This window comes from Molothrus aeneus, chromosome 1 (genome assembly GCF_037042795.1).
Source record: "Molothrus aeneus isolate 106 chromosome 1, BPBGC_Maene_1.0, whole genome shotgun sequence".
In the NCBI taxonomy this organism is placed as follows: domain Eukaryota; kingdom Metazoa; phylum Chordata; class Aves; order Passeriformes; family Icteridae; genus Molothrus; species Molothrus aeneus.
In genome coordinates, this window is record NC_089646.1 from 888,513 (window position 1) to 915,193 (window position 26,681).

Genomic DNA, 26,681 nt, shown 5'->3' on the forward strand with positions numbered 1-26,681 from the left:
AGCTGTGCCTCTGTGACTCCTCCCGGGAGGAGGAGGATGGTGGGAAGAGGAAGCAGGGCTGAAGCAGGGCTGAACCGGGGACAAACCCCAGCAGCACTGGCACCTGCTCATTATGGCAGTGGCAGTGCCAGCACAGGCAGGACTGTGGCTGCTCCCAGGGCACAGCCCAAAGCCTGGCACCTCCTCTGTCCCCTCCCAGGGCACAGCCACCTCCTGTGCCCAGAAAGGCTCCTTGGGGAGCCTCCACTGATCCGTGCTGGGTGTCACAGAGCCCTGATGTCACACGGGTCACACCCTGGGGCAGCTGCCAGGTGACCCTGGGTGCCAGCTCGGGATTCCCTTGTGGGGTTTCCTGAGCTGCCTGGGGCAGGAATCCCAGTGAGGAGGTGACAGAGACCAGCAGCACAGAGCTGGGGTTGTGCCCTCCCGTGGCACCTGGCAGGGGGTGGCAGGGGTTACCCGTGGGGTGTTTGCACCCACTGCTCTCCTCCCCACAGAGCAGCCACCATCTCCTTCCCCACCCTGCTCAATTCCTTCAGGGGAGACCGCCAGGAGCCAGCCCCAGCACCCCCAGCAGGGGGTCCTGGCACCTTCCCGTGCCACCAAAGGTGGTGGCAGGAGCCACCCTAAGTGGACAATCCCACACCGGAGGGGGAGCTCCAGCAGAGTTCCACCCTGCCCCTGGGCCCCTCTCCCCAGGTTCCCTGTCCTCCCTGGGCCTTAGCTGCTGTTGGGGTCATTCTTGTGGTGGCACAGCCATGGCCACGTCCCCGTGGTGGCAGAGCCATGGCCATGTCTGGCACAGGGATGTCCCCGTGGTGGCCATGTCCCTGTGGTGGCCATGTCCCCATGGTGGCACAGCTGTGGCCATGTCTGGCACAGGGATGTCCCTGTGGTGGCCATGTCCCTGTGGTGGCCATGTCCCCATGGTGGCACAGCTGTGGCCATGTCTGGCACAGGGATGTCCCTGTGGTGGCACAGCTGAGGCCATGTCTGGCACAGGGATGTCCCTGTGGTGGCCATGTCCCGGTGGTGGCAGAGCCATGGCCATGTCTGGCACAGGGATGTCCCCATGATGGCCATGTCCCCATGGCCATGTCTGGCACAGGGATGTCCCTGTGGTGGCCATGTCCCCATGGTGGCAGAGCCGTGGCCATGTCTGGCACAGGGATGTCCCACAGACTGGGGGATTTCCCTCACAGAGCAAAAGACAAAGAAGGAAAGGGCTCTTGGCCATGTTCCTCTTGGCCTCCTTCCACTTTCTGCTTTTGATGATGTTCTCCCTTTTACAGCTCCTTGCTCGAGCCCCAGTGAGTGTGGGGGGTTCATCCAGCAGGAGCAGCCAGGGAGGGAGAGCAGCACACACAGCCCTGGGCAGCGCTCCCGACGGGGCTGTGCCCCCCAGGGCAGACAGAGCCCAGACAGACCCCTCTGGTGGCCAGCTCAGTGACATCCCTCCCTTCTCCAAAGGTGCCCGAGGGCCTTCAGACACCCCAGAGAGTGGCCCATGTGCAGGAGGTGACAAGGCTGGATGGGACACACAAGGACCTGAATTGCTGCCTGCCCCCACTGCCACCTGCACTCTGCCCTTCCAGGGGAGGGATTTGGGGTCAGGAAAACCCTGTCAGTGCCACCCCTGCCCGCTGCCCTCTGCTGCCTGGGGTTGGTGGCAGTGATGGATCTGATGGCACCGGTGGATCCAGAGGCTGAGCAGAGCCTGCTCCCCTCAGGAAGGAGAACTTGGGGGAAGCCATCATTGCTCTGTGCCACCCCAGCTCCCCCTGTGCCACTGCCTTTGAGCAGCCCCAAGGCCACCCTGGGAACACAGTGGGACCCAGGGCCACTGCCAGCCCCAGAGCTGGCACTGCACCCACCAGAGCTTGGCTGGCCAGCAGGAGATCAGCTTCCTTCCAGCTCTGCCTGCATTTGGTGACCTCTAACAGGGACCTTGCACCCTGCCTGGCAAACCCCACTCCTTGCTGCTGCCCAGGATGCCTGGCACAGTCCCCTGGCCCTGCTGGGGAGCTGGCAATGTCCCCTGGGCCTGCCCCTGTGCAGCTGTGCCCAGAGGGAGCCCAGGTGAGGACCAGGCCGTGGCACAGCAGGATCACCCCGTGCAGGAGGGACTGTGGGCACTGGGGTGTGATGGAGCCCCAGGAATGTCCCTGTGGGAGCAGCCACCACCCAGCCCCAGTCCCACAGCTGGCAGCCTGGCCCCAGCCTGGCACCAACATTTCCAGGAATTTTGGGGCACTGCTGCCCACGCAGCAGCTCTCCAGGAGCCAGCTTGGCACTAAAGGCCACTGCCAGGACAAGAAGCCAAGAATTTTCTTAAAGCAGGTTCTGCCCAGCAAGGCCACGTGAATCCCCCTCAGGAAACAATCCACTCACCAAGATACAGCCAAGATTTCAGCCCAGGCAATTCCTGCTGTGTCTTCTCCTTGCCAAACCCCTCAGCTCTGGGGAGAGGGGGCTCTCCCAGCCACTGCCTGACACATCTGGCAGCACCACTTGCAAACCTGCAGGAACTTGGCTTGTTGGGGAATTTTAGTGAATTTTACCTGATTTGAACCTCAGCCCAAAGCAGCAGCAGCACTCAGGCCCTGCAGAGATCCTGCTTTGCCCTTTCCTGGGTCTCACCACGTGCTCCTGCCTCCAGCTGGGACAATCCCTCCTGGCCCAGCAGAGCCTCACCTGGGGCAGCTTCACTGGACAAAAAAAACTACAGAAAATTCCAAGTTTGGAATTCACAGGGGCTGGGCATGTGCAGGGCAGGAATAGGGATGTGGGAAAGGAGCAGGGATGTGGGAACAGGCTCCAAGAGGCCTGGGAAGAGAGCTGCTGCACAAAGAAAACAGAGGAGGCAAAAAGGCAAAGACAGAAAGTTTGTTTGAAAAGATGCAAAAGGATTTAAAACCAGAGAATTGCCTGGTTATGGCTAAAATCACCTTTTGGCTGTTCTTAAGGGAGCCTGAACACCCCTGAGGCAGCACTGGGGGGATGTCCAACACCCACTGCCAATTCCCAAGGGAATCCAGGGGCTCCAGGAGCTGCTGGCACAGCAGGGCAGCTGGCCCTTTGCAGCTGGCCTTTATGAGCCCCAGAGCATGAGAGTCCTTTAGGCCACAAGGGTAATGGGGTATGGGAGGAAGCACCGAGCTCTGCAGCCTTTGGGAGCTGGGGGCTGAGGCTGATGAAGGTTTAAGCTGCTTTCAGCATCAGTTTTCAGGGTGACAGATGGAGGGAAGGGGGAAAGAAACCCCACCCCATTCTCTGCCCGAGCCTTTGGAGGCACCATGCTGGAGTTCCAGGGAAGCTTTTCAATCTGATCCCATTGTCAGCCTCCTGCTTGTCACATCCTCGACACAAGAGGCCCTTCAGGTGCCCCCCTGGGAAAAAGTCCAGCACAGAGCAGGATCCTCAGCCAGAAGCCAGCTGTGACTGGCCCCAGCATGGATGGAGTGAGGGGAGCACACAGCTCTGATGCTCAGGGGGCTGCAGCCCTGACGGTGGAACCTCAAATGGTTTGGGTTCAAGGGCCCTCAAAGCCCACCCAGTGCCACCCCTGCCATGGCAGGGACACTTCCCACTGTCCCAGGCTGCTCCCACCTGGCCTTGGGCACTGCCAGGGATGCAGGGGCAGCCACAGCTGCTCTGGGAGTTTATCCTGGAAGCAACAAGCAAAGACACAGAAAGCACCCAACACCAGCCTGGGGTTCTGCCACCACGAGCAAGCAGCTCATCCACGTCCTGCTGCAAGGAGAGGTGCAGGCAGTAACTTGGGGTTTTAGGACTTTTTCCCTGTTCCCATGGCAATCTCTCAGTTTTGAGTTTGGATCCTGTTTAGATCCCTCTCACACAGAACAAGGTGGGCTGGGACAGGGACAGGGGGGTCTCCTCTGCACCCCTCTGGGGTTTCAGCCATTCCCAAATCCCTGCACTGCTGGGACTCAGCCACACCAGCCACCCCACACCCTGAGCACCAGGAGGGTGGGACAAGGAGCAGTGAGGGGAAGTGCAGCTGTGAACCAGGACTGCTGCCAGGGTTGTGCTGCAGCTGAGTGACCTTGGAAAGGAGCAGCCTGACCCAGGCCAGTGTCCATCTGCTCTTTCTGGACAGGAGGAGGAGTTAAACATTCCCATGGAGCAACAGCTGGATGGCAGAGGGGGACTGAGAGATCCTGCCCAGCCCTTGTGGTGCTGAGCTGGTGCTTCACCCCTGGGCTGGACCAAAGGGCAGTGTGGGGCACTCAGCGACCTTTCCTGACTCTCCAGCACCCCACATCCCCTTCCCAGAGTTCAGCCCTTCCCAAGGCAATGGGAGAAAATTGTAACCATCACCTCTTATTTAACATTTCATCATCTCCCCATTCAAGAGATTCAGCTCTGAGGGAAAACAGCAAATTCCAATATTTTTTTTAAACAAGAAAGAAGTCCAAGTTTAATCCTCTTGGGAGCAAAAGGATTAACAGCAGGTTTTAAGAAATAGGTTTCAAAAAAAAAGCAAGTTAAAATTCCACACAAGGCACCCCCATTTCAGTATTTTTTGACATGGATACAGAGTGAACCAGGAAGTTCCCAGGCACGTGGAGCTTCCCAGGAGCAGCAGTTTTCACCTGGAAGTTGGTGTGAGGAAGATGGCTTTAGGAGCTGGGGCTGAAGTGACCCCAAAACCAGCAGCAAAGCAGTTTGGGACTGCAGAACTCCCTCATCTGCAGGGGTCCAACACAGCTGAGGAAGTTCTGCTTCCCCCACGGATAAATTCCACCTCCTGCCTTTCCTAGCAGATGGAGAGGTGGCCACAGCCACTCCCAGGGAAGAGGTGTCAGAGTCAGAGCAGCTTCTGGGATCCCTCACAGCCAGGATCTGCTCTGGCACCGTTGCAGGATAAGAACAACAACTCACAGGCTCAGAGGCAGCAGCGGCACCACTGAGAATCCTGGGATCCCCCAACTGAGAATCCTGGGATCCCACAACTGCTGGAGCCCCTCAGCTCCCAAAACCTCTCCCTCCACCAAAACACCAACTCCTCCAGAACCACCACAGCCAACCCATGAAATGAAACACCCTGGAGTGAACGAGGTGAATGTGATATTTATGAACAATAAGCAGTTTCCCTCAGATGGGCTCCCAGGGCTTCCTGCAGCACTGGCCCAGGTGGGAATCCTGAGCCATCGTGGGATATTTCCCATTTTCCTTCCCATAATGCTACACAGAACCAAAACTGCATTGAGAAAAACAACAACCCCCCAGTCCCCCAGCAGGTCGCCCTGGAGCAGAAACAAGGTTTAAGTACAATCCAGATGATCCAACCGCAGCGGTATTGGCTTCATTTGACTGTATTTAAATAAAATTAAGCATTTAAAAAATTAACAGGCACTACAATTCCCTGGCAGTGCTGACACCGAGCCCAGCCCCACGAGGCTGTCCCCACCCTCCCTGGGTGATCTGGGGGTGTCACACAACACAAGAAGCCACAACATTTTCACGAAGCAACGTAACCAAAAGAATCCCAAGGCAGCTCCCAGCCGGAATCCGGCTCGCGGGGCCGAGGTCCAGGTGATCCCAGGGAGGAGACAGCCCAGGGGGGTGGGAGCACAGGAACACGTGGCTGTCCCACTGCAGCCCCCAGGCTGGGCAGTCCTTGCAGGTCCCTGCAGCCCTCAGAGCTTCTTGAGCCGACTGTACATCTCCCTCTTGCTCTTCTCCCCGGCCCAGGTCCGGCTCTTGGTGCGGAACCTCTTCAGGTCCTCCTTGAAGTCCTTGTGGTGCATCGGGCGGTAGCTCTGGGGCTCGCAGAAGCTCTGGGGAACCAAACAGGAGCTGGGGTCACCTCAGTGCCACCAGGGTGCTGATCCCAGCACCAGCAGCCACTGGAGCAAACAGGGACAGACCCCCCCCCTTCCAGGCAGGAGCTCCATGGCAGACACGCAGAGCCCAGGGAGATTCAGGTTACAGCCACCAAAACAAGGGCTTTGTGTACAGGGCTCTCATCCCAAATTTCCTGGCAGAGAACACACAGGCTGAGCCGATTGAGAGTTCACCTTGCAAGGCACAGACTGGGAGGATGTTCCAGCTCAGATGGTCAGAGCAGGGTGGCTGATCGTGGGTTTAGGGAACAATGATCACTGCGGGTCCCCTCCAGCCCCGAGCGTTCCATGATCCGCGTGCCTCGGGCCAGCTCCTGGCTCCCAGGGAGCTGCCCTTGCCTGTCCCGTGCTGCCACCTTGAGGCCTCGGTGCCCTCTCCTCAGGACAGCCCCAAGTCCACGGGGACACCCCAAACCCCAGGTGTCCCTCAGCCCAGGGGAGGGAGCAGATCACAGGGAGAGCCAAAACCCGGGCAGCACTGGCTGCCATCAACTGCCCGGCTGGGAGAGCCAACATCCCACAGGAGAGGAGCTGACAGCCCCATCCAGCTGGCCTTGAACAGGCCAGGGATCTCCCACCTCCCAGGGATGACTGGAAGTGTGGGGGCCTCAGGAGCTGAGGCCTGTTTGTGTCACAGCAGCAGGACAGATCCCAGGAGCGCTGGGACCATGGAAATGCTGCAGGAGCAGGAGCCAAGGACAGGAGAAATCCCAGCCCTCAAGTGCTGGGAAGAGCTGGGGGCGGGTTTTAATTTCCTTGTCTCAATTAGAGGCTGCAAACTCCAAGCTCAGGTTTTCAATTTTGCTGGTTTAGGACTGTACAAGATCTCAGGTTTCCATTTATTATCCAGCAATTACTGTCAAGCCTTGTGTTTGAGCAGGCTGAAATCCTTTCTCTGAGTGACAGTTTGTTCTAAAGGGGCAGAAACCTCTTCTATTTTACTTGAGACAAGTGGAAAAGCCCTTCAGCTATGGCAGGAAGACAGCTCCAAGACATGGAACAGGCTGAGCTGCTCTGGGACCAGCCCAGTGAAAAAGAGAGAGAGGAGGAAAAGCCCCTCAGCCAAACCACTCTGCCCCAAGAAGAAGTTTGAGTAGGAAGAAATTAATATTATTTGAGTGTGATAGAGACCACAGAAAGGTTGGGTTGGAGGACCCTAAAAGGTCTTGTTCCACACTCTGCCATGGGCAGGGACACCTTCCACTACCCCAGGCTGCTCCAAGCCCCTTCCTACCTGGCCTTGGACACTAGCAGGGATGAGAAATCCACATTACTCACCTGGCACCTCGAGAAGAAATCCTTGTAGCCTCCCTTGAGCACGTAGAGCTCTGGGTAGTGCAGGTTGGGGTACTCATTGCTCAGCCTGTCCTGCTCCCTCACAAACCGGCACCTGCAGCGGGGAAAATCCCATGTTAAATCCCACACTGACCCAGTAACTCCCAAATCTGCACCCCAAACCTCCCATCTCTCAAAGGAGGAGCTGGAGCTGCCTGTCAGGGAGAGCCTGAGCAGCCCCACAGCTCAGAGGCTTTTCCTTTCCCCTCTGAACACTGCAGTGCTCCAGCCCAGGCCCAGCACGGCTCCTCACCCCCCAGGCTGTGCCAACCTCTGCCAGAGGTGCCAACCACCCCGTGCACAGCAAGTGGAGGCAGCCCAGCCCCTCCCAGTGCTCCCAGTGCAGTGGGAAGCCTGCCCCAGGGAGAGGAGCTCACATGCGCGGGCCCCGCTCCGAGGAGAACTCGCAGTGGAACACCACGATGACGCGCTTGTCCTCCGACGGCTGGATGGGCTTCTTCAGCAGGAAATTCTGCACCTCCTCCTCCATGTGCAGGTTTATGGCACCCTGCAGGGCACAGTGCAAGCACTGAGTGCAGGGGAACAGCCACAAACTCACCCCGCTCCCTTGGGAACCAATGCCTCATCTGGGTCTGCTGGAGGAGCTCTGCAACCCTCTCCCAGCACAGCTCCAAACCCCACCAGGGCACCACAGACAGCCTGGAACCCTCTCCCAGCACAGCTCCAAACCCCACCAGGACACCACAGACAGCCTGGAACCCTCTCCCAGCACAGCTCCAAACCCCACCAGGGCACCACAGACAGCCTGGAACCCTCTCCCAGCACAGCTCCAAACCCCACCAGGACACCACAGACAGCCTGGAACCCTCTCCCAGCACAGCTCCAAACCCCACCAGGACACCACAGACAGCCTGGAACCCTCTCCCAGCACAGCTCCAAACCCCACCAGGACACCATGGACAGCCTGCAACCCTCTCCCAGCACAGCTCCAAACCCCACCAGGACATCACAGACAGCCTGGAACCCTCTCCCAGCACAGCTCCAAACCCCACCTGGACACCATGCACAGCCTGGAACCCTCTCCCAGCACAGCTCCAAACCCCACCAGGGCACCATGCACAGCCTGCAACCCTCTCCCAGCACAGCTCCAAACCCCACCAGGGCACCACAGACAGCCTGGAACCCTCTCCCAGCACAGCTCCAAACCCCACCAGGGCACCACAGACAGCCTGGAACCCTCTCCCAGCACAGCTCCAAACCCCACCAGGACACCATGCACAGCCTGGAACCCTCTCCCAGCACAGCTCCAAACCCCACCAGGACACCACAGACAGCCTGGAACCCTCTCCCAGCACAGCTCCAAACCCCACCAGGACACCACAGACAGCCTGGAACCCTCTCCCAGCACAGCTCCAAACCCCACCAGGACACCACAGACAGCCTGGAACCCTCTCCCAGCACAGCTCCAAACCCCACCAGGACATCACAGACAGCCTGGAACCCTCTCCCAGCACAGCTCCAAACCCCACCAGGACATCACAGACAGCCTGGAACCCTCTCCCAGCACAGCTCCAAACCCCACCAGGACACCATGCACAGCCTGGAACCCTCTCCCAGCACAGCTCCAAACCCCACCAGGGCACCACAGACAGCCTGGAACCCTCTCCCAGCACAGCTCCAAACCCCACCAGGGCACCACAGACAGCCTGGAACCCTCTCCCAGCACAGCTCCAAACCCCACCAGGACATCACAGACAGCCTGGAACCCTCTCCCAGCACAGCTCCAAACCCCACCAGGACATCACAGACAGCCTGGAACCCTCTCCCAGCACAGCTCCAAACCCCACCAGGACACCATGCACAGCCTGGAACCCTCTCCCAGCACAGCTCCAAACCCCACCAGGGCACCACAGACAGCCTGGAACCCTCTCCCAGCACAGCTCCAAACCCCACCAGGACACCACAGACAGCCTGGAACCCTCTCCCAGCACAGCTCCAAACCCCACCAGGGCACCACAGACAGCCTGGAACCCTCTCCCAGCACAGCTCCAAACCCCACCAGGACACCACAGACAGCCTGGAACCCTCTCCCAGCACAGCTCCAAACCCCACCAGGACACCACAGACAGCCTGGAACCCTCTCCCAGCACAGCTCCAAACCCCACCAGGACACCATGGACAGCCTGCAACCCTCTCCCAGCACAGCTCCAAACCCCACCAGGACATCACAGACAGCCTGGAACCCTCTCCCAGCACAGCTCCAAACCCCACCTGGACACCATGCACAGCCTGGAACCCTCTCCCAGCACAGCTCCAAACCCCACCAGGGCACCATGCACAGCCTGCAACCCTCTCCCAGCACAGCTCCAAACCCCACCAGGGCACCACAGACAGCCTGGAACCCTCTCCCAGCACAGCTCCAAACCCCACCAGGGCACCACAGACAGCCTGGAACCCTCTCCCAGCACAGCTCCAAACCCCACCAGGACACCATGCACAGCCTGGAACCCTCTCCCAGCACAGCTCCAAACCCCACCAGGACACCACAGACAGCCTGGAACCCTCTCCCAGCACAGCTCCAAACCCCACCAGGACACCACAGACAGCCTGGAACCCTCTCCCAGCACAGCTCCAAACCCCACCAGGACACCACAGACAGCCTGGAACCCTCTCCCAGCACAGCTCCAAACCCCACCAGGACATCACAGACAGCCTGGAACCCTCTCCCAGCACAGCTCCAAACCCCACCAGGACATCACAGACAGCCTGGAACCCTCTCCCAGCACAGCTCCAAACCCCACCAGGACACCATGCACAGCCTGGAACCCTCTCCCAGCACAGCTCCAAACCCCACCAGGGCACCACAGACAGCCTGGAACCCTCTCCCAGCACAGCTCCAAACCCCACCAGGGCACCACAGACAGCCTGGAACCCTCTCCCAGCACAGCTCCAAACCCCACCAGGGCACCACAGACAGCCTGGAACCCTCTCCCAGCACAGCTCCAAACCCCACCAGGACATCACAGACAGCCTGGAACCCTCTCCCAGCACAGCTCCAAACCCCACCAGGGCACCATGCACAGCCTGGAACTTGCTCTGTGTGATTCCTCAGCCAGGAATTCCCAATTCCCAATCTCCCATCCATCCCTGCCCTCTGGCAGTGGGAGCCATTCCCTGGGTCCTGTCCCTCCATGCCTTGTCCCCAGTCCCTCTCCAGCTCTGCTGGAGCCCCTCCAGGCACTGAAAGGGGCTCAAACACCACAAGGTCTGGGTGATCTGTTCCTGGTTGTTTTACACAGCCATTTTTCCTTTGAAGTCTGTCACTGAAATGAAGTTTAGCACTCCAATTTTAGCCTCCTGAGATATGAGGATGCTGGACACTGAGTGTCACATCCTCCTCAGGAACCTCTGTCACCCTGAGGGCCACAGGCCCCTCCTCTGCTTACAGAGAGCAGAACATCCCCTCTTCTGAGGGAACAGCCACTTCATGGCCCACGTGTGGGCTCAGGGTCCAAACCCAGGCAGTGGGTGAGCATGACAGGATCCCAGAGGGGCCCCTCAGGAATAACATTTCCACAGGGCCTTGGATAAAAATCAGCCCCACAGGGATCCCAGAGACCCCAGGCTGCAGCTTCAGAGCACCTGCCCTGCTCTTATGGGGCCAACATACCTTGATGTGCCCCCCTTCATACTCATAGGGGTATCTACAGTCAATTATCACACACTGCTTGATGAAGCTCTCAAACTTCCCAGTCAGCACAGACACAATCTGAGAAAAAAAGAGCACAAAAACCAGAGTTCAGCTGTTTCAAGCCATTTCTGTGTAGCTCCCCAGCCTCCACTAAAGGATTTTTCTGGCTCCCTTGGAGCACTCACCATTTCAGAGTCGATGTATTTTAAATCTTGATGTTTCCCATCAACAGTGTCAAATAAATAACTCTGGAAGGATTGAGAAAATTCCAGCTGTGAATCACATGGGTGACAGCATCCAGCAGTTCACTCTCTGACAGACACTCTGCTGGCCAGAACCTCTGCAGGAGTTAAAGCTCCTAAGAATGCTAAAATCAGGCACAGAATTTCGTTTTTGGCTCCCACAGTAGAGGATTTTATAGGGCTTTAACCACAAATGGATTAGTTTGTGTCCAACCTGGGCCATCCCCTTCTCACCAACAGCCTCTCCTGGTTGTTTGAAGACCAAAGAATTGTTAAGATTAGAAAAGACCTCCAAGATCAAGTCCAAAGAAGCAAGGCAGGTGTATGAGGGAACAGAAGAGCCTCTCTAAAGGGAAGTGTTTTTCTGGGCTGGTTTGAGACATCCCCACCAAGAGAGGCCCTTAAAACACTTCATTCAACATCTGGCCACGGAATCTCTGGAATTACCTTGGAGAAGTCCCCGATAAGGTCCCTCTGGTCACTGTCCAAAATGCTCTCAATCTCTGCTGTGGAGGGCTGGGTCCTCACCAGCTTCAGGCTCTGCAGGACACAGGTCAGAGATCCATGAGGGCAGACATGTCCCATTCCCCGTTTCCCACAGCTGACAGCTTGGAGTGCACTGCCAAGCCCTGAACTGCCCCCTCAGCTTCCCTGCTCAGGGCAGAGCTCGGGTTCAGCACTGTGGAATTGCTGCCCCAACAATCCACCAGGAAAAGCTCCCAGCAACCTTCACAAACCAGACCCCAGCTCTGCATGTCCCCTCATCAATTCTGTGTCACAAACTGGATGCTGAGCCACCAACCGTGGAGTCCTCAGAAGTTTCTGGCAGGCTTTTCCTCTTCTTGCTTTTCCCTGGAGAATTCTCCTCCTGGGATCTCTCCATCCTTTTCTGGGTGGTTCTTCCTGCAATGCTTGACATGGATGAAGAGCCAAACAGCCGGCACCGCTTGGCCTGCGAGGGAGGAGAGGAGTTGAGTTGTCCAGCAAAGGTTTATAAAAGAAAATAAACACAGCTCAGGCTTTCAGATTATTCCAATCTTGGCCTCATTTAAGGCACCATCACTGCAGAGCATCAGGGGGCTGTTAATCTGAATTATCCAGGCTTTGCATTTCCAGTAACACTTGTTACTGGGGGAGCTTGGGGCAGCACAAGCAAGATAAAGAGCCAGCAAAATGCTCTACATCAATTAGCAGCCAATTTATCAGCAGATTAAAGAGCTTTCTGCTGGAGCTGCTTTCCCAGTCTGTTATCAAAGCATCAGGTTACAGCATTGCAGGTGAGTCCCTGCAGAGTGAATTCCACATATGCCAAGATTCTGATAAGGGAAGTCAAGATCTTCTCACATTTATGAAGTGCAAGAAGAAATTCTATTCCTATAAGCACCACTTGTTCCACAGCGACAGAGTCTGCCAGGTGAACAGCCCCAGAGATAAGGGAATCGTGCAGGGGGTTATGCCAGGGCTTGTTCTGCTCTCAGGGATGCAGGGGACAGCGGGGTGACACAGTCCCTGTCCCTGTGGGACACTCACCCGGCTGTCCGCTCTCCTCATGACCAGCGGCGCCGTCCAGAGACTGGACACGTCCGAGGGCATCTCCTCGTGGTTCTGCAAGAGAGGGAATCCTGCTCATCCCTCCCCACAGACACACTGCAGCTACAGCTCCTGCCTGCCTCAGGTGCACATCCCAGCTGGAACCAGCTCCCAGAGCAGCTGCAGGGATTTAACTCCATCACCAGTGCAATTCTTCAGGAAATAATGGAACTGAGCGGAAACACGTTGGACAAGGTGAGTTTATCAATTCACTGATTGATTAACAAAGATGAGCCTCCAGGGCTTTAAGCATTTCAAACTCCCTTGAAAACAGTTTGGCTCAAAGCAATACCACCTCTGACTTTTTCAGCAAGTTTCTAAAGAAAAATGCCAACTGTTCCCTCAAGTCCTCAAACTAAAAATAACTCACTTGTTCAGACCCCAAACAAATCCCACTGGCTGCACTAGGAAAGAGCAGTTATGAGATAAAGGCACCCCAGTGTGAGTTAGAAAAGATAATGAAAACTAATTAATCTCCTTGTGGGAGATGTCCCTGCCCATGGCAGGGGATTGGAACTGGATAAGCTTTAAGGTCCCTTCCAACCCAGAGCAGTCTGGGCTTCTGTGACTGCCAAAAACCCAGCGTGGTGCACTCTGAGCACCATGACTGCAGCCACAGCACAGCAGACACATCAGGCAGAGCTGATCTGGGGATCTCCACCCCATCCCCTCTGCACACACCTTCAAGTCCTGGTCATCCAGCAGCTCCATGAAGCCATCATCATCCTCACTCTCCGAGGAGGGCAGGGAATGCTGCTGCAGGAAGGCTGCGCTGGAGTTCTGTTCCCCAGAGGCTGCTTCCCCCATGGGCAGCTGAGGGGAGACAGAGAGAGTTTGAACAGCATTCCCTCTGCTCCCTGCAGGATGCTGCAGCCAAGGAGGGGCTGCCAGGGCTCTCTGCACTCCAGGGAACACCGTGGTTACCCCCAGCCCTGAGCTGCAGCACAGGCAGGGATCAGCAGGATTCTGGAAGGGCTGCTGGATCCAGGGAGCTGACACAAGGCTTGCCCCCCCAGCTCTGTTTCTGTACAATCATTTTTCAGTTGCCTTTTCTAAACAACGGGGTATGAATAAGGTAATTTTTCTTCCTGGATGTCACATCTGGACACCAAATCCAGCTGCATTTACAGAGTTTGGTTTGTTGTTCCAAATGCATCTGCCTGAACATTCAGTACCAACTTTACTGATCATTTCCATCCAAATCAATGTCCACACTCCCTCCACTTACTGAGCAGAACCCCAGCTCTGTCCTGACTCATCTTTCCCAGAACAAGGTTTCAAATTTCTCATGAGCCAAAGGTGAGAAGAATTCTCTTATCTGGCAGATAAATAAGTTTTTCTATCTGGCACCTGACTGACATCACCACTTCAGAACCCTGATTTGGTTATTTTGATGGCAGAGAATTAGGTGAGAATTAATTGAGAAGAACCAAGTACCTGGGCTGGAGATGAGTTTTGCCTTGCTGCAGGAACACCCCTCCCATCACGGAAGCCACGAGAAGCTGGTTTGGTTGGCTTCTTGAACTCAAATGATTCCTGAAATTAAAAACAGCAAAATGACCATTTTACCAAAATTACAAACTGTGTTAAGCTGCTTGGATCCTTTTATCTTTTCCAATTTCTTAAAGTGCCTGACATTTTGGATTTAAGCTCCCTGCTGCCAACAGAATAGGCTGAAGGTGAATGTTTTCAAATTAAAGATGTTACAGCAGTGTTTCATCTAACATAATCCAGCATTTATGCTCTTGGCATCACCTACAGGCTTCAGGGCTTCTCTATTCCTGGTCAGTCAATTCTCTGCAGAATAAATCAATCATTCTTGGAGGCAGCCAAGCACTGACACTTCATCCCCCACAGGATTCCCAGCAGCCAGGGCAGACCCAGGACACAGAATCCAAGAGGAACCACAGGGCTCCCCATGGCAGCAGTGGGGACAGCCAGGGGTGACCTCCCCAAACCCCTTCTGGAGGCACTCCTACCCAGAGCAAGCAGGGGGAACAGATTTTCCTCTGCCACAGCCAGAAAGGAGTCAGGGTCAGTGGCACCAAGGCAGAACTGGGCAAAGCCTTCCCCATTTTTATTAACCAACAGCTCTAATCAGAGCTGCAAGTTCCCTTCAGAAAAACTGAGCTACAGGTGGCTGTGCTTGAAGAACAGCCTGGCAGGGAGGAACTGAAGCCTTTCCCATGACATTCCCTGTGCAGGGATGTGCTAATCCCCCTCTCCCTCCCCTCCCACAGGCATCAGGAAAGAGCACTCACATTTTCCTTATTTTCATCCTGATCCAAAGGCTGGAAAGCATCAGTGTCCAGAGAGTCAGAGTGGTTTCTCTTCAGAGCAGGGCTGGAGCCCAGCAGGCTTTGCTGCAACACAGAAGGGACGGTTCAGGACTGCATCAGTGCTTGCACAAGCACATTTCAAGCACTAAAGGGGTTAACAAAGACTGGAAAGCCTCTGACTACAGATTTTGCACACCCTGTGCAGGAATCCTCTGCTGACATCTTGGTACAGGGACCGAAATGCTTCAGTGCAGCAGAGATGGAGCCACATCACAGAAATTTCACACTAAATTAAGTGAGATTGGGAATTTACAAACTGCAGTTCTGACATTAAGTACCCCAGCATCTGGTGTTGAAGCCACAAAATTAACAAGTATTCAACTAAATGCGTTCAACTAAAACCATGCTAAATCCTTTAACATGTATAAAACATCAATCCCACTCTCACTTACTGGCAGGGAATGGATTCTTCTGAAAGGTATTCGAAGGCTACAATGAAAGAGAACCAAAGTTTATTTCAACATTTTGCTTTAAAAGGCAGGGACATGAATAGAAATCACCCCCAGTTCCATAATCTAAAAGAGACACCAAGGAAGAATTTAAAATAGAATTATACTTACTTCAGCCTGCTGGATTTGATTGCTTTCTCAAACCTAAAAGCAAAAGACCAAAGGTTGGACTTGAAGGTCTTAGAGGTCTTTCCCAAATTAAATGTTTCTGTGGCTCTAAAGGCACAGACTTAAACCAAACGTTAAAAGGTACAATTCAGACAGACCTTGGTGCAGCCCCAGGCTGCAGGTGGGTGCCAGTGCCATGTGGCTGGCACAACACCCAGCTCAGAGGCAGCACTGCAGTGCCCTGGGCAGGGGCAGGGCCAACCCCAGCATTCCAGCTCTGGAGCACAGGGAGAGGTGCAGCAGGGGAGCCCCAGTGCACTGGGCCAGCAGAGGAAAGCCCTGCCCAGGCCTCATCAGCCCAGGTTTGTTTGTTAACCATGCCAGGTTTCACACAGGGGCACTCACGTGTCCTCCATGGCGTCGTGTGAGGTCCCAGGGCCAGGAGAATCCAAAGCCAAACCTGCACAGGAGACACAGATTTCCCACTGATCCATACCCAGGGAGTACCACACACTGCTACACACTTCCACAGAAAAACCCAGGAAATTCCTGTGCAAAGTCCCACCTGCAGCCTGATCCGGTGCAGAATAAAAAAGAGTTACAGGCACTCCCCACCGTGGGTTTGGCTGTGGATCATCAAGTGCCAGTGCTTGAGAATTTAAAGAAACCCCCCAAGCCCTGCATGGAATACTCTGTTTACCCACCACACACCTTAATAAACAATTCAGTCCTTTAAGGGTTTTTTTAAGCCATGTTTTTAGTTACACCTATGAAGAAATTTTGGGCTCATTCCCAAAAATAAGCAGTCAAAAGGCCCTTCTGAATGTCCTGGAATTAACAGGAAGCACTTCAGAAGCACAAAGCAAGCCCAGCTTTATAGCCCCAGAGCATTTCAGACACATCCAGAGTCACTCCAGCACAGATTCCTGAGGAGCCACAGAAAGTGAGGATTTAGCAAGGCTGGTTGCTCTGTCCTGCTCCATGGTCTGTGAGTTGTACTCGTGCTTTAGCACTTCACAAAATTCTTTTTTAGGCTGAAAGTGCCCTCAAAATGGGGCATAAATCCAGGTGGAAACAGTGATTTCCCTCAGCTGGAGCAATGAACCACCAGAGGGAATCTACAGGTTATGGGGTGAGAGCTTATTTCATTTTCACTGATAAAACAACTCGTGTGAAAAACAGGAAATCCTCCCAGGAAGTAGCAGAACTGAGGGGTTTCAGATCATCAAGCAGCTCTTGGTGACAGGAGAACACAGGACAGAGCCACTCACTGGCACAGTTTGGGTTTAAAGAGAGAAAACACAGTGAGGACTTGTTTTCCCTCCCTACTGCTCACAGTCTCCAGGACAATGAAAGCAAAAAAAAAAAAAGAAAAAAAGAAAAAAAGAATTAAAAATATATATATCTATATACACCCACAGCCCAAACCCTGAGCTGCAGAGGTTTCTTGGGGCATTTTCCACCTGCCTCCCTCCTTCCAAGGGCCAGTTCTCTCTCCAAACCCCAGGTGCCATGTAGAAGTGCATTGCTTTCCAATTCCTAACCAATGTTTGTTAATAGAGGCAGCCCCACCTGAGTCTGTGGACTCTGAAGAGGCTGATCTGTGCAGTCCATTTTTGGTTCCCACGTCTTGATCACCCTGCCTGGAAAGGAAAGTTTGGGATTTGTTTTAAAAGCAAGAAACACAACACTGCAGGTAAGTACAGCACAGGTGGGCATCACTTGGATTCCTCCCAGAGTCCAGTTATCCTTCCTGGAACTGCAATCCTCTCTTTGGCAGCCACCTCTTTAATTCAGGTTTTGCATAGAGAAAATTGCCAAATTTCTAATTCAAACCCATTTTGATAAATAGTTACCTCCCAAATTTTGTTTTATCTGCTAAACCTTAGTGCTGTGAAGAAACTCATATGGAGCCCCACATATATAAGGGAAAAGCTACTTGAGTGAGGCTCCAGCAAGTGGTTAATTAAAAAAAAAAAAAAAAAAAGTAGCCAGGGCTACAAATTCAAAGGGCTGAATAACTTCCAAGGGGGGCACTGCCAATGGTCTGCAGGAATCCCAGGAATCTGAAGGAAGGAAGGACCATAAAGCAGGTGGTGGCAGAAATGAGAATGACAGAAAATCAACAAATAAAACCCAGGAGGGTCATTGAGACCTGAGTGGGCCAGGACAAAACAGGAGTCACAGAAGGGAGGAGCTGTGGGAATAATGGGATTAGAGGAGTTCAGAGAGCAGCAAAATGGAGCAGCTGTGGCTGCAGTTTGGGGAACGGGAGCAGCTGCAGAGCACAGACTGCGGCACCTGGAACACAGAGCAGAGAGCAGGAACGGGGCTGGCATGGAACAGGGCAGGCAGGGGGACACGGAAGGGACACAAAGGGATTTGTGGGACAGAGGGAAGGGCTCAGGAGGGAGGAGGATGCCCAGAGCAGAAGCAGGGCAGGGGGAAGGTGTCCCAGAGCGGGGATCCATGCGGGATGGGGCAGGAGGAGAGAACAGAGGGAGGCACCCGCAAAGGGGTGGGGGACACTAAGGGACACATGGAGGTGTGCAGGGTGGGAGGGCTAAAACTCAGGCCTCGTGGGTAGGGAGAAGAAACAGCTCCGGGAGGCGCCGATTTTGGGGGAAGGGCTGGGAGAAGGGGTGCTACAGGCCTGGGCTGGAGCGTGGGGAGTGGGGCTGGAAGGAGAGCAGGCAGGATGAGCCCGCAGTGCCTCACTGCAGGGGGAAGAAGGGCACGAAGAGACCCCCGAGGCCTCCAGTGGGGATGGGGGAAAGGAAAAGGAGGGATCCACGAGGCCTCGCTGGGTTTTTTTGCGGGTGAGGACAGAGGAGAACCCTGAGGCCTTCCTTCGGGAATGAGGGGGACAGGGAAGGAAATGAGAGCTCTCCTGAGAGGCGGCAGGGCCGAGGAGGGAGCAGAGACATTCCGGAGGGCCTGGGGAAGGGTGTGTTAAACTGGGGCTTTGGGGCTTCAGAGGGGCATGAAGGCATCCCAGGGGAGTTTGGGGTTTCGTTTTTTTTTTTTGGAGGGGCGGGCGGGAATTCCAAAAGGCTTCACTGCGCGGGAGGGAATTACGGGGGTGGATGGGACGGAAGGAAAACGACTCCAGGAGGCCTTGGGGGTTTTATATATGGGGGAGCCTCCCTAGGCCTCGCTTCGGGTCCGGGAGGGGGAAGAATACGTTCAGGAGAGGGGACAAAGTGCCCAGGAAGGCTCGGAGGGATGGCGGAAAGGAGAAAGAAGCTCTCTTGGAGCAGGAGGAAGAAGCGGGCGGTAAAGCCTCCAAACCTCGCTTTTTGGGGGGGATTAGGACAGCGGCGAGAAAAAGGAGAATGCCCGGGCCCCGACTCACCCGCGCCCCAGCTGCTCCATGGTGAGGCGGAGGTCCGAGACAGGCGAGAGCTCATCCTGAAAGAGCGCCTTGACCACGGCAGGCGAGGCGGGGGACGCCGGCGAGAGAAGCGAGAGGCGGCGGCGGTGGGAAGCGCTCGGGGTGGGATCCATCGGAGGGGGACCGGGAATCCAGCGCAGCCGCCCCGTCCCTGCCGACAGCGCGGCCGCCGCAGCGTTTTGACCCCAACCGGTACCCGTCGCCCGCTCCAAAGCTGGCGCCAAACCGCGGCTCAGCCAATCAGCGCGCGGAGCCCCGCGGGGGGCGGGTTGTTTTTTTTCAAACCTCCCCTCCCACCGCGCGCGCCCCGGCCAGTAGGAACGGCGGCGCCGCGGCCAGGCCCCGCCCACGGCGGTTGCTTGGCGTTGCTCTGGACCAATAAGAACGCGAGGAAACCAGTGGGGGGGGGATGCGCGCCAGTGCGGGGGGAGAACTACATTTCCCAGGATCCCTAGCAGGCGTGCCGCGTTATCGCTCTCTGCATTGCATGCTGGGGAATGTAGTTCCTGCCTCACAGAGGCGCGGCTTTGCCGCCATGTTTCCGGCCGTCTCCCTTTAGGCTGGGCGTGAGGGGAAAATGGGGAACATGAAGGAAAAAAGGCACAAATTCAGGAGATAACACCACCTCGCCGACACAAAGAGCCCTTCTCATACCATTTCTCCTCAAAGAGCCCTTCCCATATAATTTCTCTTCAAATAAGCTCTCCATGAGAACAAAACCCACTTTATAAAAGCCACTTTATGAGGGGTTTGGTGAGTGGCTGGAGAAACAAGGCAGTGCACAGCCCTGCAACACCAGGATGGGGTTCACGGAGAGACAAGCAAGAGAAGGGAGACCAACAGTCCCCCACTTGTACTCCACATAAACTCTTTAGGACGTGCAGCTTCTCCTCAGCACAGGGTTGGCAGATCTTGCTGTCCAGCCCCTGGCAAGTCCTCTGCCATGTCTTTCTGGTGGTTCCAGAGGCTGCTGATTGTGTCCAGCTGATTGCTTTGGATCCAGGACGTATCCAGAACACGACCCACAAGCTGTGTTGCTCTGCCTGGGCCCTGCTAGTCACATAATGCCGGTTCCTGGATTAAAATGTGGGGTGTTTGCTCCTTTCCTGAGCACGCCAAATCTCAGAGACCGCCATCACACCCTGATTCCTGCTGCTCTTCCCTTGTTCCTGCTATCGCTCCCCGAACATTTTCCTTTTTACAAAATTTTGAGCAGTTACCACCACTAATGGATAAGGCATTGGCTTCCAAAGCCAGGGACTGTGAGTTCTGTCCCATTGGAGTGCCAGAACTGAGGCCTTATGCAGATTGACCAAGAACAAAGGGTAGATAGAGTTAAAGAATTAAGTAGGGATTTGTAAAAGGCCTTAATGGCTACATCTTGGGCAGTAGCCTGGCCAGGGCTACACCCAAGATAGACCCAAAGTGGTCACAAAATGGACGAATGCTCACAAAATGGATGAGTGCTCACACTTTTAGAAGTGCGGACTCACGCTTTTATAAGTTCTGCTCCATTTGAATATTGGAGTTAACTGTCCAATTACAGCTTTAGGTTATCAAGTCCCATCCTCCTTGTTGCTCTCTCTTAAGTTCACCGTTGTTTCTATTTTTTGGGCCTGGACTTTGTATCCTTGGCCTCAAACTAGAAAAGGATTCCTGAGTGCGGGGTGCTGCATCCTCCAGCCCAGCCCAGCCCAGCCCAGCTGCCACCAGCCCTGCAGTGCTGCCAAAGGCTGGCACGGACAATCAGAGCCTCTTCCCCATTCCCTCCCGATTCTTCTGTGGCCTCAGTGCCCACAGGGAGAGGTAGGACACTATCCCCATGGCATCTAGGCAGGATAGCAGCACGCAGACAGCCCCAGGCAGGACAGCACTTCTTTAATGCTCCAAAGGACTGAGCGGGAGGAGATGCAGAAAATGGCAGAGAGGGTCCAGCCCAGGCAGAGCTGCAGTGAGGCTGCACTGTGATGCCGTCATTCCCACAGCTCCTCCCTGCTCAGCCAGCCAAGGGCAAGGGCAGGGGCCCAGCAGCCATCCCAACCTGTCAGTCACACACCTGGATGTGGATTTCTTGTGAGCAGATCCAAAAATATGGGAAGACTTTCTCAGTGAAGGTGGCCTCCAACTGCAAGATCTGCGTCAGGTCCTTTGCGTTGTAGAAAGTCACTCGGCCCATTTCATAGTCCAGGCAGACCCTGATTCTCTGGAGGTTTTCCCTGAGTGCCAGCACCTCAGAGCTCATGCAGATTGAACTGTACTGTCCTTGCCAGTCCATTAGCAGCCCCCAGAGCTTCTCAGATCTGGGCAAGTTGAGCGGCCTCTTCCTCGGCACAGACTCCGGGGCCACCCCCACGGCCCACCAGCCGTCTTCCCCAACCTCCACCTCCCAGTAATGCCTCCCAGATGTGAACCCCTGGGTGCCCAAGACACTGAAGTTGCCCGTGAACCTCTTGGGGGTGTCAGGGAGGTTTGGCTCTTGAAGTATGAACCGGACCATTTTGCAGTCCCGCGAGAGGATCAGCCGAGGATTCGCCGTCTCTGGGTCCAGAGATCACAGATCGCACCAGCTCTAAAGGTCCAGATCGCAGCCACGCTAAAGGGTGACAGAAACATCAGTCTGTGCCTGCTGAGAAGAGAACCAGCACCTCTCCTCCACCCTGCACCACGGGGCTGGGACCTGTCCTGGGAGCACAAGGGGCACTCCTGCAGCCCCCTCGGGTGGCATGGGACACGGCAGCCTCACTGTCCCCACGCTGGCAGCCGAGGGTGAAAAGATGCTCCCTGAGGCAGGACTGAGGCAGGCAGTGTCCCCACAGGCAGGGCACAGACACGATGGGCTTTGCTAAAGCTGCTCCCAGATGTGCTGCATATTGCAGCCTGTGGGGAGCAGTGCATGCCGTGGCTGTGAGCAGGCAGTGCTGCAGGGCAGGAGGGGCCAGGCCAGTCCCTGCTCCTGTGCCAAGGGCTCACCCAGCTCGGAGCCCTGCTCTGCCCAGCCAACAGGCAACCGAGCTGCAGAGCCTGAGCTGCCCATCCACCAGGGATGTTCTGCTGCCATCCCGTGGCCATCCCACAGGGCCACACAGCTGTCACTGTGCGGTGCCACCAGCCCAGACCCTCTGCCAAACCCACTCCTGCGGGGACTGCAGGGGGGAAACTGAGGCACGACTCTCCTGTGCTCAAGTGCATCATCCCAAAAACGGAGAGTGTGGAGAGCGGCCTCAGCACAAATGGTGCCAGCCACACCTCAGCCCAGCAATGCTGCACCATGTGGGCCCTGAGCACCTGCAGAAGCACTTCTGATCACACCAAAATGCCAGCTAAAATCACGTACAGCCCCTCTGCTTAACTGGGCACAGCCTGACACGGCCTCCTGCTGTCCTGGCCCTGGCCTGGCATCGCAGGACAGCATCCCTGGTGCTGCCTGGCACAAGGACAGACCTGGATTTTTATTGCAGGCCTAGTCACAACAACAGGACTCAGCTCTAGACAGATGCTGGGTTTAGATGTGCTGTGAGCTCATCTCAGCACCAAGGACATGAGGACACTCATCCTGGAAAGCTTTTCCCCCTCAGTTGTGCTCAGCAGCTCCATAAACTTACCCCTTATGCCCCAGTCTATCTCGCTCTGCAGGCTCACTGGAAGAAGGAAAGGAAGATGCATGAGTGTCTCTCCTGTGGCACCTGTCCTGCTCCCCATCAGGGCAGCAACCCAGATGTGGAGCCCCAGGCTCCAGCAAAGCCCATCCTGGGGATGGTTCCCACCTGGAGCAGCCGTTTTGCTCCTGAGCCCCAGGCAGAGGCAACAGGCAGTGAGGATTTCCCCCTGCCAGCCCAGCCCAGGGGAAGCACAGCACAGAGCCAGCAGGGCTTTACCTCTGAATTTATCCACCATGTCCACGACCCGCTGGCTCCTCCAAGTGAGGCTCTGAATGCTCTTCTGCAGCTCTGGGGAAACTGGCTCTGGGATCGGGGCCTTGGCTGCCTCACAGCTGAGGGGAACAGGGAGAGGAGCTCAGAGCCCAGCCACCAGCCAGGGCCAGCAGGGAAACAGGGAAATCCCTGCGGCCACAGAGCCCAGGGCAGCCCTGTCCCTGCTCTCAGCACAGCAACCCCATCTTTAGGAGGGGTGCAACAGCCTCTGGTTCCTGGTAACATCCCATGAAATCCCAAATCCCCAGCGGGGCAAACCACCTCCTTGCCGGCTCCTGCAGCGCTCTCAAAGCTCTGCCCAAAGGAGCTGAGCAGGAGGAGAGGGACACCGAGCCTGTTTCATACCTGCTCAGGATTCTGCCAACATCCTGCAAGAGAGAAAACACAGGAGAGCTGTGGCACTGCCGAGGGCCAGGGAGCTGCAGTGGCTGCCCAGCTGTGTGAAGCAGCTGAAGGGGGCTGGGGCTGAGCCCACACCTCATCCCAACCCTCCCTTCCCTCAGGGCCCTGACCCACAGCAGGCACAGCACAGTGTCACAGCACAGTGTCACAGCACAGTGTCACAGTGTCACAGTGTCACAGCACGGTGTCACAGTGTCACAGCACAGTGTCACAGCACAGTGTCACAGCACAGTGTCACAGTGTCACAGCACAGGGTCACAGTGTCACAGTGTCACAGCACGGTGTCACAGTGTCACAGTGTCACAGCACAGGGTCACAGTGTCACAGCACTGGTGTCACAGCATGGTGTCACGTCACAGTGTCACAGCACAGTGTCACAGTGTCACAGCACAGTGTCACAGCACAGTGTCACAGCGTCACGGTGTCACAGCACGGTGTCACAGTGTCACAGTACAGTGTGACAGCACAGTGTCACAGCACCGTGTCACACCACAGTGTCACGGTGTCACAGCACAGTGTCACAGCACGGTGTCACAGCACAGTCTCACAGTGTCAGAGCACGGTGTCACAGTGTCACAGCACGGTGTCACAGCACCATGTCACAGCACGGTGTCACAGTGTCACAGCACAGTGTCACAGCACAGTCTCACAGTATCACAGCACGGTGTCACAGCACGGTGTCACAGCACCGTGTCACAGTGTCACAGCATGGTGTCACAGCATGGTGTCACAGCACGGTGTCACAGCACCGTGTCACAGTGTCACAGCACGGTGTCCCACCATGGCCCCAGCCTGCACCAGGATGCATAGGGTGCCAGCTGGGTGTCCCCAGCCCCAGTAGGGGTCACAGTGCCCAGGGGCTGATGCTGCCTCACCTGGAGGAACTCGACCCCCGGCTGGTCCTGCTTCTCCTGGATCTGCGCTATCACCGTGTCCAGCAGCGACTGCCTCTCCAAAACCCTGGACGTGTATTCCTCGCTCTTATTCACCAGCTCCTGGGACATCTGCTCCAGCTGGCCCAGCAGGGCCTTCTTCTGCTCCTCCAGGCACTGCTGCAGCTCCTCAAAGCTCTCAGTCACACGCTGCAACTCCCACATCACTGTCACCTGCAAGGCACCGCACGGAGGCCCTGAGCCCAGCCAGGCTCCGGCTGCCCCCGCAGGGACACGGCTGCTGCACAGAGGGGGCCAGGATCACACACAACGGCACCAGAGGTTTGGAACAGGAATAGCAGGAAGAACAGAGACAGGGGGGGCAAGTCTGGATGTTGATGGGTCCAAGGAGGCCACATGAGATGGACAGAGAAAAGAATGTTGGCATGGATTAGGAGATAAGTATATATGGGGAGAGGGAAAGATGGGACATTCCTGGGGAGCCACATGGGTGAGCACTGGGGGGCATGGAGAGAACACACACCTGCAGGTCCTCGCTTTTCTGGTCTCCTGTGCTGTTCAATTTTTCCTTCTGCTTTTGTAGAAATAGCAGGTTTCTCTGGAGTGTCTCCTGGGGCAGGGATTAAACAAATGGCATTTCTGTTAATTTCGGAATGACATTCACAGCAGGGAGATGATGTTGCCAAACAACCCCTGTGCGGGCAAACCCAGTCTGGGGAGTCACTGGGGGTGACCCCTGCGTGTCTGGGAGTGAGTTTTGCGCTCAGAGACACCACGCAACTCTCCAAACTCAGCCTGGGGACATCCCCATCCACAGCTCTTATGGCCAGAAACATTGCTGGAATAACTTCATTGGATTTCCAGTCAATACGAGTCGAAACCCTGGAGTTTGGGGGTTTTTTAATGGTTTTTGAATTAGAAAAAAAACAACTCTCAACATTGGAAGTGTGATTTCTGGGAAGAGGTTTGCAGTGACAGTAGCAGGGACTCAGACAGGCCCCATCAATTTCCTGGAGTATTAACAAACTCCTCCTGCTCTGAGGCATCTCCTGCGTTGCAGTGAGCCAAGACCCCAGCCCACGCTGTGGGGAGAAAGCCTGGCTGGGGCCATGTGGGGCACAAGGGACCATGTGGGGACCCAGAGGGGTGAGCAGGGAGAGGGACCGGGGCTCCTGCGTGGGCTGGGGCCAGGCGGTGGCAGAAGCAGCAGCCCCAGCAGGGTGGGGTAGAGCAGCCCAAGCTGGCAGCCAGACAGGGAGCCCGGGCAGCAGCCGGCTGAGGCCCCAGATCCGTGGCTGGCCGGGGACACGGCCGAAGCTGTGTGTGGAGGGGAAGCAGAGCCGCGCCCTGAGGGAAGCCCAGACCCTGCTCAGAGCAGACCCAGAGCCACAGCCAGAGGAGCTCATGCCCAGAGCAGAGCCCAGACTGTCCTTGAAGGGAGCCCAGATGTGTGCCCGGACAGGACGCGGACCTGTGCCCACAGGGGACCCCAGCCTGTCCCCGAGGGAGCCCAGCCCCTGCTGCAGGGGATCCCCGCCTGTGGCCGGAGGGGACCCTGAGCTGTGCCCCTCGGCCGCCCCACCCCGGGCAGCCAAGGCCCCCAGGCCCTGCCCAAGCCCCCGGCCCCTCTCGCGGCGCCGCCCCGTACCCGCAGCTCCCGGGCGGCCTCTTCGGCGGGGCGGACACGGTGCCGGCGGTGCTCGGGCCCGTCCCGGCAGCAGGGCGCGCAGAGCAGGGCGGCGCAGGGCTCGCAGAACAGCGCCAGGGCCTTGCCGTGCTGGGGGCACCGCGGCCGCGCCGCCACCTCCTCCAGGGCCCGGGCCAGCCCGGCCATGTTGCCCAGGGAGCGGATGGGGCGCTGCGAGCCCGGCTCCAGCGGGGCGCGGCACTGCGGGCAGGCGGCGGGGCGCGGCGGGTCCCCCAGCACGCCCGCCAGGCACTGCCCGCAGAAGCTGTGCCCGCACGCCGTCAGCACGGGCTGCTCGAACACATCCAGGCACAGCGGGCAAGTGGCCTCGGCCACCAGCTGCTCTCGCAGGGCCAGCACCTCCTCAGCCATGGCCGCGACGGACGGGAACGGACGGGAAGGTGCCGAGGCGGGGCCGGGCCGGGGCCTTGCCCCGGGGCACAGTCCGCACGGTACGGCAGGCGCGGCTTGCTCCGGGAGTAGCGCTGCCATGGCCCGGTTAATGTTTAAATTCCTATAATCATCAATATGGTGGAACGTGTCCAGCCTGTCTCGCCCTTGGCGGCGGCTCGGCGCTGCCTAGCGGCAATCTCACCTCCAGGCCTTGCACTGTGTCCTGAGGTGACTTTTATGCTCATATCCCTCTTCGTCTGTGTCGCTCAGAAATAAATTTTGCACGTTTAGGATTGGTTCTGAGGGCGAAGAGGGGGGTCAGAAGAAGAAGCGCAGAGTTTGTTTTCAGAAAAATAGCGCTCCCTCCTTCTGCACATTCCTGCTGCAGTTCGGTG

At 56.4% G+C, this 26,681-nt stretch overlaps 2 protein-coding genes across 3 annotated transcripts; both read right to left on the reverse strand.

The window, feature by feature from the left end:
* Nucleotides 1-4,385: 4,385 nt before the first annotated feature.
* On the reverse strand, nucleotides 4,386-19,140 carry CDC25A (cell division cycle 25A). 2 transcript variants are annotated; one of them, XM_066550055.1, is made up of 16 exons: nucleotides 18,941-19,140; nucleotides 17,158-17,228; nucleotides 15,991-16,045; nucleotides 15,589-15,621; nucleotides 15,421-15,457; nucleotides 14,951-15,052; nucleotides 14,127-14,225; nucleotides 13,371-13,502; nucleotides 12,630-12,704; nucleotides 11,902-12,051; nucleotides 11,547-11,639; nucleotides 11,043-11,105; nucleotides 10,837-10,935; nucleotides 7,583-7,713; nucleotides 7,149-7,260; nucleotides 4,386-5,804 (listed from the first exon to the last, which is right to left on the reverse strand). In XM_066550055.1, the coding sequence occupies exons 1-16, from the start codon at nucleotides 19,090-19,092 to the stop codon at nucleotides 5,664-5,666; spliced, it is 1,545 nt and encodes a 514-aa protein (XP_066406152.1). In that variant the 5' UTR covers nucleotides 19,093-19,140; the 3' UTR covers nucleotides 4,386-5,663. The 2 variants fall into 2 exon arrangements, with proteins under 2 accessions (XP_066406152.1, XP_066406160.1); XM_066550063.1 differs by lacking the exon at nucleotides 13,371-13,502.
* Nucleotides 19,141-20,840: 1,700 nt separating this feature from the next.
* LOC136556851 (E3 ubiquitin-protein ligase TRIM7-like) lies at nucleotides 20,841-26,265 on the reverse strand. Its single transcript, XM_066550256.1, is given in 7 exon segments — nucleotides 20,841-21,546; nucleotides 22,578-22,617; nucleotides 22,855-22,970; nucleotides 23,257-23,279; nucleotides 24,189-24,419; nucleotides 24,730-24,816; nucleotides 25,855-26,265. Coding segments are annotated over 7 exon segments (1,431 nt in total). The 3' UTR covers nucleotides 20,841-21,023.
* Nucleotides 26,266-26,681: the final 416 nt, after the last annotated feature.